Below are 12,278 nucleotides of genomic sequence, written 5' to 3' on the forward strand. Positions count from 1 at the left end.
GGCCTGCCGCTGCCCGGCGCCCCGGCGGTGCTCTGCGTTGGGCACATGCTACCGATGCTGCTCGCGCGGGGAGGCACTTGGCATCGCAGCCACCTCGTCCGAGCCTCGGCACGTGTGCGCGCACCCCTCCCCGGAAAGCCTCGCGAGCCATTTTGAGGCGTGTTGCTGATGGCAGTGTAACAGGTTTGTTCATCTAGGACACGGTGTGCTTCCTAATACTCTTAATCATGCAAAAGGAGGCGGCGTGCAATGACAGAAGCAACTTCCTAGCAGCTTCCCAAGGGAGCCGGTTAATTCTGGCTTTCCCTTTATAGCCTCGTACCAATCAATCACCTTCYAAACTCCCCCCCGTGCCGAGGCAAGAACCAGGATCAAGGATCGGGTGGCAGGCAAGGTGTGCGCCCGCCAGCGGCCCCCGCGAGCTCCCGGTGGCTGGTCTGCGCCCCAAGGAGGGCAAGCCTGGAGCCGGGGGTCACCCTGCGTCCTCTGCACCAGCCCTGTTTTAATAATCTAAGAATAGAGGGCTCCTTGCATCCCCATTCATATGCATGCAATTAGGCAGGAATTTGCGTTTAATAGGCACCAGGGTGCATTTGACTTGGAAATCAGGGCTCCTTCCCCTGGTGGGGGCGAGGGAGGGGGCACGTGGCAGCATTAACCCCTTCTCCGGCCCCACGCGGCCACCGCGATCCCGCCGCTCTCCCACCGCAGGCTTCGTGCTGCAGTACTCCGTGGACAACAGCGAGGAGTGGAAGGACGTGTTCATCAGCTCCTCCGAGCGCTCCTTCAAGCTGGACAGCCTCAAGTGCGGCACGTGGTACAAGGTGAAGCTGGCAGCCAAAAACAGCGTGGGGGCTGGCCGCATCAGCGAGATCATCGAGGCCAAGACCCACGGCAGAGGTGAGCCCCCCCGCCGGCCTGTTCGGGGGCCGGGCTGCTGCACGCGGGGCTGGGCGCTGGGATTTACTGCCGGCTGGGGCTGATGGCAAATAAAYGCCGCTGCCCTCTGCCATCCTCAGCCAGGGAGCCATAGCGAGTGGCTGCAACCAGAAACATTACTTATAGCTCCTCACTGCGCAGGCATATATCACAGCATCGCGGCCCCGGGGAGGCAGCTCGGGTGCCGAGCGTGCCTCGGCTGGAAACCCCCGCAGCAGGGTCTAGCGCCCGGCTGCAACGCTGCCGCGGGCAGGCTGTGCCGGGCTGCAGAGGGGCCGGCTCGCACAGCGGTGCCAGCGAGTGCTGCTGGTGCCAGCTGCTCCTCTCCCGTAGAGCCCTCCTTCAGCAAGGACCAGCACCTCTTCACCCACATCAACTCGACGCACGCGAGGCTGAACCTGCAGGGCTGGAGCAGCGGGGGCTGCCCCATCACCGCCATCGTCCTGGAGTACCGGCCCAAGGGCAACTGGGTATGGCAGAGCCTCCGGACCAACAGCTCCAGCGAGGTCTTCCTGACGGAGCTGCGCGAGGCCACGTGGTACGAGCTCCGCATGAAGGCCTGCAACAGCGCCGGCTGCGGCAACGAGACGGCGCAGTTCGCCACGCTGGACTACGACGGCAGTGAGTGCGGGCGCTGGAGCGGGGGGGGACGGGGCGGGCGTGCTGCTGCTGCGCGGTGCCGCCGAGGGGCTGACCGCCCGCCCGCCCGCGCTCTGCCCTAGGCACCATCCCACCTATCAAGTCCGCCCAGGGGGAGGGCGACGACGTGAAGAAGCTCTTCACCATCGCCTGCCCCGTGATCCTGGCCACCCTTGGCGTGGCCCTGCTCTTCATCATCCGCAAGAAGAGGAAGGAGAAGCGGCTGAAGAGGCTGCGAGGTGAGCCGCTGGTGCTGGGCTCGGGGCAGCCCCACGCCGGGGACTGGCCCGCAGAGCRCACCGCTGCCCAGCTCGCTGCAGCCTCTTTGTGCCCTAAATCTCCCTCTCAAAACGTGTCCCTCCTTTTTCTCTCTTTTGTGCAGATGCCAAGAGCTTGGCGGAGATGCTGATCAGGTGGGTCCCAGCTGCAGCCCCTTGGTGATAGCTGGGCTTGGCCCTGAGGGGCTGCTCTTAGCCCCGGTGCCAGCCCCACCTGGGGGAGGTGAAGCAAGTGGTGCAGCAGCCTCCCTGCAGCAGTGCGACCTGGAGCGGGGCACTTTTGGGCAGCTCTGCGTGCCCAAGGGTGGCGGGAGGCCGGTCCAGCACCCGTGCTCCCGCAGGAGCGTGTCTGGGAAAGAGCGGAGGCCAGACCCTGCCGGAGCTGGGTGGCCTGGTCTGCGGGGCTGGCTGCCAGCAGGGGCTTGTGCAGCTATCGCAGGGTCTGTGTCCTCTCTTACCTTGCAGCAAGAATAACCGAAGCTTCGACACCCCGGTGAAGGGCCCCCCGCAGGGCCCCCGACTGCACATCGACATCCCTCGCGTGCAGCTCCTCATCGAGGACAAGGAGGGCATCAAACAGCTGGGTAAGCACAACGCCTCCCTGCGGCACCCCAACCCTGGGCACAGCAGTACCAGGCCAGGGAAGGGATGTGGCTGGGAGCCTCCCCAGGAGATAGACATGGGCTGTGGTGTCCCCAGGGTGTTCCCCTCCTCCCACCTGGGCAGAGCAGGGCCCCTGGGCCTGGCCGGGGGACTTGCTCTCCTTGCATCAGTGCTGGCCATCGTGGTAACAGCCCTCCGCTCTTTGCTGGGCAAGGCCTGCAGCACAGGCTGGAGGGGCTCTAAATTTGCCACTTTGGGGTTATTTATTTTCACAGTGCTGCCATGCCCTGTGAGCCACCAGGTAAACCTCCAGCCCAGTTGTGCCTCAGAGCAGCATTGGGGGGTTCCCTGCAGTGGGGATGCCGGGGTGGTGGGGAACCCCTTTGGTGAGCTAAGCAAGGGCTAGCGGGTACCTACAGCAAAGCCCTGGGTCTAAGAGGTCTAAGTGCCAACCTCTCTCCCCAGGGGATGATAAAGCTACGATCCCAGTGACGGACACGGAGTTTAGCCAGGCCGTGAACCCCCAGAGCTTCTGCACGGGCGTCTCGCTGCATCACCCTGCTCTGATCCAGAACACGGGGCCCCTCATCGACATGTCGGACATTCGCCCTGGCACCAGTAAGTCAGTGCGGGCGCGTGGGGCTGCGGAGCACGTTTGTCGGGAGCGAGCAGCCCCCCTGCAGACAAGGGCAGAAGGCGGGTGTGCCTGCTGGGCGCTGCCCTCGGCCATGCCTGACTGTCCTCAGCGGCCAGGGGGTCTCTGTTTGTCCCTGCGCTGCACCTCACTGATGGGCATCGGAGGCACAGCGGTGCCCAGGGTGCAGAGCCTGTCGCCCCGGCACTGAGAGTGGTTAAAAGCAGCTGTTTGGCACAGCTCACCCCCTCAGTAAGGCAGGAGGAGCAGTGCTGGAGGGTGACCTAACCAGTTTGACTTTGTCTTGGCCCCTCCGTGCCATAGACCCGGTGTCGAGGAAGAGCGTGAAGTCTGCGCACAGCACCCGCAACAGGTACTCCAGCCAGTGGACCCTCACCAAGTGCCAGGCGTCCACGCCAGCGCGGACCCTCACCTCTGACTGGAGGACCGTGGGCTCCCAGCACGGGATCACAGTCACGGAGAGCGACAGCTACAGCGCCAGCCTCTCCCAGGACACAGGTAAGCCCGCGCCGCCCGGCAGGCGGGTTACGGCCRAACAGCAGGGCTGCAGCCAGCCCCACCTGCTGTGCTCGGTTCTGCCTTTGCTGTGCAGCTTGTCGCTACCTGGGATCTGCCCGCGTTAGGTACACAAGTTTATTTGGGGCAACCACAAGAACACACAAGGATCCCAGAGTTAGAGTTCACTGTCAGTATATTTAATGCTTTAACAGTCCCATCAAAATATAACAACCACTTCTTGTGGTTGCGTTAACATTTGTAATTCAATTTCTATAAAMGATTATTAATAATACAGTAAAGCCAACAGACACAAACAAGTTTCTGTCCTCTGGTGCAAATTCTCACCCTTCCCGTGCACCTTTATGGTGAGTCAGTGGTGGTGAGGTTATCATATTTATCATTGTTATCATTTATCATATTATGATTATTCACATTGGTTAGTTCTTCTCTGTATATTGTATGATTTCTTTTGGGGAGCAGAACCCCTCTGTTGTACAAGCCTAAGCAAAAACTGAGCTAGAACAAGTTATAAGTAGTAATATAGCTAAAACCAGCTCAAACCCACAGGACCTGACCTTTGGGCGATTTTGCTGTTACAGCACAGACAGGACAAACAGCAGCCACCTGATCTGGAATAAGCTGCAGGTGCAGCAAAAGGTTCTTACATCATTTTTGCAATTACAGCTAAAATTAAGTTAAAATGGGTTCAAGACCAGGCGAGGCCTGAGGCCTGGTACAGCTAAGTACTGTTTTTAAAGCTTAAGGCCTATTACTGCTGTTGGCAACGCTGATTTACCTGGGCTATAGGCTTATTATCATCTCTGCAGAGTCTGGTAAATGCAGGGATCCTGCTGCGAGCTCCTGGTCCTCCTCCTGGGGGGTTGCTCCAGGGGTCTGGTGGTGTCTGAGCAGGTGGTCTGTGCACAGTTTTGGGGCACAGCGGTGTGTGCATGCCAGCTGAGATACCCTGGGCATTTTCACCACTAGAACGAGGTGAAAAGCAGCATTTCCAGGTGAGGGAAAATTCTGAGGTTTGGACCTGTCCTTCCTCCACAGACAAAGGGCGGAACAGCATGGTGTCGACAGAAAGCGCATCGTCCACCTACGAGGAGCTGGCCCGAGCCTATGAACACGCCAAGCTGGAGGAGCAGCTTCAGCACGCCAAGTTCGAGATCACCGAGTGCTTCATCTCCGACAGCTCTTCGGACCAGATGACCACTGGAACAAACGAGAACGCGGACAGCATGACATCCATGAGCACCCCCTCCGAGCCCGGCATCTGCCGCTTCACAGCCTCCCCGCCCAAGCCCCAGGACAGCGACCGAGGCAAGAACGTGGCCGTGCCCATCCCGCACAGAGCGAACAAGAGTAAGTGTGGCTGCAAGGCCTGGCACTGGGGGCGTCCAGCCATATAGTTGGGAGGGGCAGGTGATGTCTAACCCCCTATCGGGCATATCAAGGGGGAGCCAGCACTCCAAGTAGTCCTTACTTTTCCTCCGTCCCACAGATAGATTCCCCTTGGGAAACAAATTCCTCTCTATGTTCCTGGGCGCATGTAATACACACTTGGAGCAGAGAGAGACCCCTCTGTTCCTCTTACGGACAGCAGTGATTTAAGGGTAGCCAGCACCATACTGCTGTGTTAACCAAGCCTTCAGGCACCCTGTGCTCAGTCCATGCTTGAACCTCTCGCTCCCTTTCAGCCTGGTTAGAAATGTTTGATAGCCTTAAGTACAATAAGGTGAGTGTGCAAAGGATGTGGGCTGGTCCTGCCCAGGGCTCTGCAGGGGAGATGTTGACTTAGCAACAGCATCTGGTGAAATGAGCATCATTGCACAGCCTTAGAAAGCACATGTCTTGTTTTGGAGGCACCACCCACCCTCGGGGGCACCAGACCTCTCCTGCTACAAGCTCTCCCTCCTCGCTCTGTGCTGGAGCAGCCAAATGTCAGGAAGGTGCATCCATCAGCAAGTGTGAAGTGTGATAACCAGACTGGCCATTTACAGTACCTTTATTGCAGATGATGACACCAAACTGAAGTTCCTGCCAAGGAGCAATATTTAAGGCTCTGATCAGTCTCAGACAGCTGCCACCACTAAAAACGCATAGGGATGACCCCAGAGGGGCTGTAATGGAGCTAGGAAATAACTCTTCTCTTGGTTCGTGATTTCCTTGCAGATAGTCTCCCCCATTACCAGGCAGGCAGAGTGGCCGCGTACGCCGTATGCTAGGTATTTCCCTTTCATAGTGTCAGGTCTCATTCATCTTCAGAGAGACRAGTATCAAAGAGCAGGGAGCGCTCCTCTCCCGACCTGCCAGGGAAGCAACAAAGGCAGAGCAAGTTCCCTGGGCTGCAAGTGCAGTTCACTTCACTTTGTAGAGAGGAGGGCAGCGAAGAACAGCGGTAAAACACGTGCCGGCTCTGCCACCCGCACGGGGTCGTGCCCTTGCTTCCAGCAACCAGCTCCCTACTAATCTTGGCGCATTGCCGACACCTCACCTGGCTCTGCTTTCTCCCACAGGTGACTACTGCAACCTCCCGCTGTACATGAAATCGGAAGCCTTCTTCCGTAAGCCAGACATCCACGACCCGTGTCCAGTGGTGCCGCCCCGGGAAGCCTCCATCCGAAACCTCGCCAGGGCCTACCACACGCAGGCGAGGCACATGACGCTAGAGCCAGGCAGCAAGCCCTTGGGGCTGCCTCCCCCGGCCTCCTCCACAACGACTTTACCTCAAAGGACTCTCACGATGCCAGGCTCAACCAGCGCCGCCGCTGCGCCCGCTGCCGCCGCTGCTCCTGCCCCTGCCGCCACCGCCGAGCCTGCTGCCGCCACCAGCGCCGAGCCGCGCATGCCCACGCACACCAAAATGGGAGGCTCGAGGGACTCGCTACTAGAAATGAGCACGTCCGGTATAGGAAGGTCTCAAAAACAAGGGGCTGGAGCATATTCCAAATCCTACACTCTCGTGTAGGAAACTAGAAAACAAACACAATGAACTCTGCTGGTTTCCTGCGCTATTTATATTTAAATAACAAAAACTCTTGTACATAATGAACTCTTTTGTATAAATGAAACTATTTTCTTCTTCTCCAAACAGAAAAAGAAACCAGGGCACAAAGAATTTGATGTTACAGATTTAAAAATATAATATATATGTAAACATATATATATATTTCACATCATTTTGAAAGGGGCACAAGGAAAGACTCAGCGACTTTTTTTTCCCTGATATTGTCGGTGGTTTTGAAAAAGGAACGTCTTGAAGACATTGCATGCTATTTTACTGTTCTGAAAACAACAGGAGTTGCTTCAATTTGCAAATGCTTATGTGTTAATACCTTTTTCTATGAAAAAAAAACCAGCGCTGTGTGCAATAAAGGTTATGTTTATATGTGGGTGTTTCTTAAATGAACAAAACAAGAGTTGGTACAGGGGATGAGGGGAGGATGTCATGGGAGGAAGGAAAGGAGATGGCACAGGGTGCCGAGGCAAGGCCACATGTCCGGGCACGCAGYGCGCTGCTGCTCGGGAAGGCCAGCTCCAGCAGCACCCCGCAGGTGCCATGGGCACGGGGATGCTGGCCAAGCTGGCGACTTACCTCACGGCTCTCTCAGAGCACGATGAATCGCAGCACAGCAAAGCAGGCAGAGCCGGGAGAAGGCAGGCAAAACACAGCACAGCTGCCCCAGGTCGCAGCCACACACGAAGACTTGCAGCCGAGCAGCGAAGCACCGATCACGGTGGTGAAGCTCAGCCCTGTTCCCCTCGGGTGCGGTGACGCACAGCACAGCGTGACGTCCGGTGACTCTAGCAAAGTGCAGTGAATCATGGCCTAGCTCCACCAGGCTGTGAAGTCCAGCACATGGCCACACCTTGGTTCATATTTTTCTCCCCAGTTGCAGCAATTAATCATCTGTAAAGAAAGAAATGCATTATAAACCCTTCTCCTTCCTGCATGCACAGCTGCTAATGAAAACAAGCCCAGCTAAAGGCAGGCAGCACCTATCCCCAGTACCCCCAGTGCCGGCAACCGTCCTTCCCCTTCCCTGCTACCCAGGCAAGACAAAAATGGCAACAGCTGTTAGACACGGTTGTTTGTTTTAGTTAGTTAGAACAAAAGCTAGAACATCACCTTCCAGAGGAGGTGCTGGTGCTATTTAAGGTCTAACTAAGTGAAATATTAGCTAGTAAATTGGAGGAAATAAGGAAACAAAAAGGCAAACTGTTCACCATTTCCCAATCCATGCTTGGTACCCACTGGTAAACAGATAAGCTTCCCATTTTAACTTTTACTTAAAACAAAAATCTAGGAGAGGTATTAAAGGAAGCTAATGCTATATAACAAGTGATTGTAACTGATGTGATAAAAGCAGTGCTTCTTTCAAGAGTTAAATTAGCAATTGTAACATTCATGCATAGTTTTTTTTTAACCACTTTTTTTTTTTAACTGAACAAACAAATCAATCATGGGCAAAAAAACACAGCTGGTGCCATTACCTGCTATTTCAGTTTCCAGCCTGCAGTGCCAGTACCCACTTGTGCTGTYGCACTGGTCAGCAAATCCTTCTTTGACATTTGGTTGTTTCCAAGTAAAATAACTCCTTAAAGCTGCTGGAGTTGTAAATGCCTCAGCAATAGCCTGATAGCTCTTAGCTCATTTCCTGAACCCCAAAGAGTAGTTTGTTACGACAATTCCTTGTGCTCATTTTTATCAGTTTTGGTGATTACTTTGGTAACTCTTGGAGCCATCCTGTGCAAAGGAGCATTCAGGGCAGGGAGGAGCACACCTCACGGCAAGGCTGCCAGGAAGGCCAAATGGTCTGGTTCAAGACACTGCATTTGCTCTGCCTGACCCTCGTGTTTGAGCTGCTCTGCCTCTGCCCACAGCCGGGGACTCACCTGCACACGCTGTATTTCAGAAGGAGTGCCGCGGAGCYGCCTGCATTCAGGGAGGTCCAGCGGTGTCCCAGGAATTTGCCAAGAGGTTCCGGGTTATTGCCCCGCATCTGGAGTTGCCAATTTGGCTGTGCTGAGATGTCACGTCAGAAGCAATCAATCAGCCTGCCTCCAAATCCATGCATGAAATGGGATTAGGCTTTTTTCTGCAGTATTTAGGATTGCTGTTTTTAATATGAATTCCAAAAGCTGTTCTGAATAACATTTATTTCTATGCATGACTTTTCTTACGCATTCAATTTTAACAGGTTTTTGGAGGCAATAAAGCCATGGTGATTTTCCAATTTAGCATGCAATGAGCACCTGGATTTTGTACAGCATTTGTACACAGAACATAACCAAGGCACTTTAATGCCAAAGATCATGCTAAGCAGCTCTGACAGGGTCTTTTAGGACCACAGACAGATTGTCTGGCTTGCTCTTAGGTAAGTAAGTCATCAAGGGACAATACTAAGGCGCATGGGTGGCCGGGGGGGGACTCTGGGGGCCGACTTACCATGCCCATGGGACATGGCCACTCATAACCACACCAAGGGACCTCGCGCTCGCTCACCTGCAGCAGGACAGCTCTGGTCAGCAGTGACGCACAGCCTTTTCTTTGATCAGCGGCCTCCTAGAAATCTTGTGGCTGCAGAAACACTCCAAACCCTCCTGGCAGGCTGCTGCAGCGTGTTCATGGACCTGATGTCCCTCTCAGACCTACTCCAGGGAGCCCGCGGGTCCACGCAGCAACAGCAGCATGTCACTGCCCCGACAACATGTCCTGTAGTTGGCTCTGTCTTACACCGGTTAGTGTTTGCCTTTGACCCGGTGAAACCAGCTGTTGTCCCTCCTGTCTCTCCCTGAGACCAGCGGGAAGCGCTGACAAGCAAACTAGCATCTCTAAAATGTTCCTACGGTTTGCAAAAGCAGTTCAGTACATGTTCAAGTTCAAAACCTTTTCACAGCACAAATTTAAGTACAGAGCCAAGCACCCACCCCCATCTCAAAGCAGTGTTACGACTCTGCAACCATGCAGCACCTCTGAAATGTCAATCCCAGAGTTTGAATGGAAGAGGCAAGAAAAGGCAAGCGTATTCTTGGCTGTGAGAGTAAGTAAGTGGATTAGCAAGATAAAAGGAAGAACAGATTAACATGTCTTTATTAAAGTTGGCTAGCACAGATTTCCTTCTACATCATAGCAAGAAGTCTCCACCTTACCGTCCCCAGCAGTTACAAACTGTGGCATTGTACAGTTCATTAATACAGTCTGAATTCCCAGCACTGGACAACAACAGGACACCAGCATTCCCGTTCCTCCCGCGAACCCGCTGCCCCTTTTTCATGGGTGCAGGCTCTCCCCAAAAGATCCTACGTACAATTACAAACCAGGCTGTTGATGGAGGGTGGACAATTCAAGCCACACTAGCCAAACTCTGCCTTCAACAGGAAACAGGAAAAAAATACCAAGAAATCAAAAGAGCTGGTTTGGTTTTAGGTCTGTTTTACTAACAACTCCCTGCGCAGCACTCCAGCCAAATCCCCACCTTACAAACCACACATACCTAGTGGCTTTGGCCAGTTCAGGCCTGAGCCCTGCCTGCGCTGCAGCCGGCAGCTCGCCCCGCTCCAGAGAGACGCACCAAACCAAAGCAAGCTCTGCACTCACCCTGTGCCTTGAGAGAAGGGCCGCAAGCAGCACTGCGGATGCAGACCACAACTACCAGGCAGTAACTAAGCACAAAAAGAAGCCCAGAGACCAAACACCTCCCTTACAAGCTGTCCGGGCAGCTGGGAACGGAGCCCACGTGAGACAGACTGAGGACATTTGTGGCTGGAGAGGACAGAAAGGGCAGCCTGCCTCCTCCCTTGCATGCCCCGTGCCACCAGACACCCGCCACATCACRGCACACAGGATCTCCTCACCAACCRCTCGAACACTGGTGAGCAGACAGCCCTGCCGTCCCGACCCTGCTTGCAGCAAATCTCCTCTGGCTCCGCTGTGCTTCCACATTCCTGCTAGTGCAACAACTCTGCACCCTCCAAAAGCCAGCGCTCAAAAAGGGGTGATAGAAACCAAGATAACCTTGGGGTCCTGTCCCTGCCAGACCTGGAGCTGGTCTCTGCCTGCTCTCATCTCATTCAGCTTGTGCTCCGAGATCTCCTGCACCAGCAGACCAGGGCAGGGTGGCTTGCTGATAATGGGCACCTAACCCAAATGCCAGAATTAGCAGAAGAGCCTAGCTCAGTACAGAGCAGGTTCAGCCTCAGCACCAACAGGAGACAGAAAYTCCAACCTGTATCCCTGCGAAAACAGGGCAGGCACCCAGCACTCCCCAAGAAAAGCAAGATCGGYTCACGCTCAGCTCCCGGCACAGCTCCTGCTCCCGTTGCTGCCTGCAGCATACAGCCGGTGACATCCCCTTCCTGGACAGCTGGCAGACAGCACGTTCAAAAGCTCCCTGATGCAGCCGCCCGGAGCAGGAGAAGAAAGGAGAGTGTTTCACCCTGGCTCCAGAAGCAAAAGTGCAGACGGAGGCACAGAGAAGGCTGTTGCTGGGCAGAGCGAGGCCCCAGGCAGCTGGCCGCCCTAACAGCTCTCAGCTGTGCTGGGCCCTGCTCCGAGGACACAGCTGCGAGGACAGCCAGCTCAGCAAGGCCCCCAGCACTGCTCCTGCTTGTAGCTGCCCCGAGGGCCTGCCACCCCACAGCCGTGGGGGCTGCCACCAAGGAAAGGCTTGGAAACGCCAACCTGGGCACTGAGGTCCCCTCACACACTCCCTCACTGGTTGCATCCTGGCCCACCAGTCAATGCCACCTGGGGGAGGACTCACCAGGAAAGAGACTTCGCTCCGACCAGCTGCCAATGCAAACACCAAGAGGGTATCTACAGCTGCGCACACACCAACAGCTACGTATGAGGGAGCAGGGTCACAGCCACCACGGCCTCAAGTCTCTCTGGGGTACAGAACAGATGGAAGGAGGGACGGTGTGGGGCGGCCGGCACGTCTACTCCTTCTCCTTCTTGTGCTGCTGATATTTCCTGAAGCGAGTCTGGATGGTGACRGCCGCCTGCTCAGAAGGGTCGCAGAAGAACTTGCTCTCGCTGCTGACTTCGGGGGTCTCATTGCCTAGGACAACRACCGAACATCACTGTGAGCACGGGCAGTTCTGGTGGCCCTGAAACCACCACTCCACCAGCTCGAAGGGGCATCTACGGGGCAMAGGGCGGTGGAACAGGGAACAGAGACAGAAGGGAGAGAAAAGCCAACCTCTCTAGCAGCACTAAGCCCTCTATTTACACAGCTTTACTCCCCAAAGACCTCAGCTTCCCCATGCTTAATCACCAATTATGATACTCACTTACTTTCACACACACAAATAAGATTAGGAAAAAAAAAAAAAAAAGACCAGCACTGTACAGCAATAAAGCTCTCACGCTGATAAATGGGAGCCCTCCCCACCCCATGCTTAATGTGGCATGAGGGAAGTATTGTGAAATTCAACAGGAACTGAATCAAAGCCACTCAGCAGTGCTCTTTTAAGTGAGTGTGTCACTGCTAAGCACCCCCCGAGCAGTGATCAGAAATCCTGGTGCCAGATGCTGCTGTATAAACTCACCAATGTCACCTGAACCCATTTTTATTCACATCCTAAAAGAAATTGCAAAGTAAAAAGATACATAAAAAAAAGTCCGTGTTGGGAATCAGCTCCCTCCTGCCCTGCTT

The 12,278-nt window shown here is 55.0% G+C and overlaps 2 protein-coding genes across 14 annotated transcripts in view; one reads left to right on the forward strand and one right to left on the reverse strand.

Annotated features, from left to right (window-relative positions):
• DSCAML1 (DS cell adhesion molecule like 1) overlaps positions 1 to 6,586 on the forward strand; it is a 108,980-nt gene extending 102,394 nt beyond the window's left edge. Inside the window, exons 25-33 of the mRNA XM_026057893.1 lie at positions 712 to 900; positions 1,273 to 1,560; positions 1,662 to 1,817; positions 1,961 to 1,991; positions 2,322 to 2,440; positions 2,925 to 3,077; positions 3,418 to 3,612; positions 4,669 to 4,980; positions 6,135 to 6,586. Of these exons, the coding sequence (XP_025913678.1) occupies positions 712 to 900; positions 1,273 to 1,560; positions 1,662 to 1,817; positions 1,961 to 1,991; positions 2,322 to 2,440; positions 2,925 to 3,077; positions 3,418 to 3,612; positions 4,669 to 4,980; positions 6,135 to 6,586 (1,895 nt within the window). The remainder of the gene's footprint in view (positions 1 to 711; positions 901 to 1,272; positions 1,561 to 1,661; positions 1,818 to 1,960; positions 1,992 to 2,321; positions 2,441 to 2,924; positions 3,078 to 3,417; positions 3,613 to 4,668; positions 4,981 to 6,134) is intronic.
• CEP164 (centrosomal protein 164) overlaps positions 6,501 to 12,278 on the reverse strand; it is a 56,921-nt gene continuing 51,143 nt past the window's right edge. For 12 of the 13 annotated variants that reach the window (XM_026058012.1, XM_026058010.1, XM_026058009.1 and 9 more), the window contains one exon: positions 9,695 to 11,681. The gene's annotated coding sequence lies outside the window, so the exon portion shown is untranslated. Of the gene's footprint in view, positions 6,591 to 7,213; positions 7,529 to 8,514; positions 8,677 to 9,124; positions 9,465 to 9,694; positions 11,682 to 12,278 lie in introns of those variants that run through there. The other variant, XM_026058004.1, reaches the window with a different exon arrangement.

The sequence above is a fragment of the Apteryx rowi genome, unplaced genomic scaffold (assembly GCF_003343035.1).
Source record: "Apteryx rowi isolate R43461 unplaced genomic scaffold, aptRow1 scaffold_141, whole genome shotgun sequence".
Taxonomy (NCBI): domain Eukaryota; kingdom Metazoa; phylum Chordata; class Aves; order Apterygiformes; family Apterygidae; genus Apteryx; species Apteryx rowi.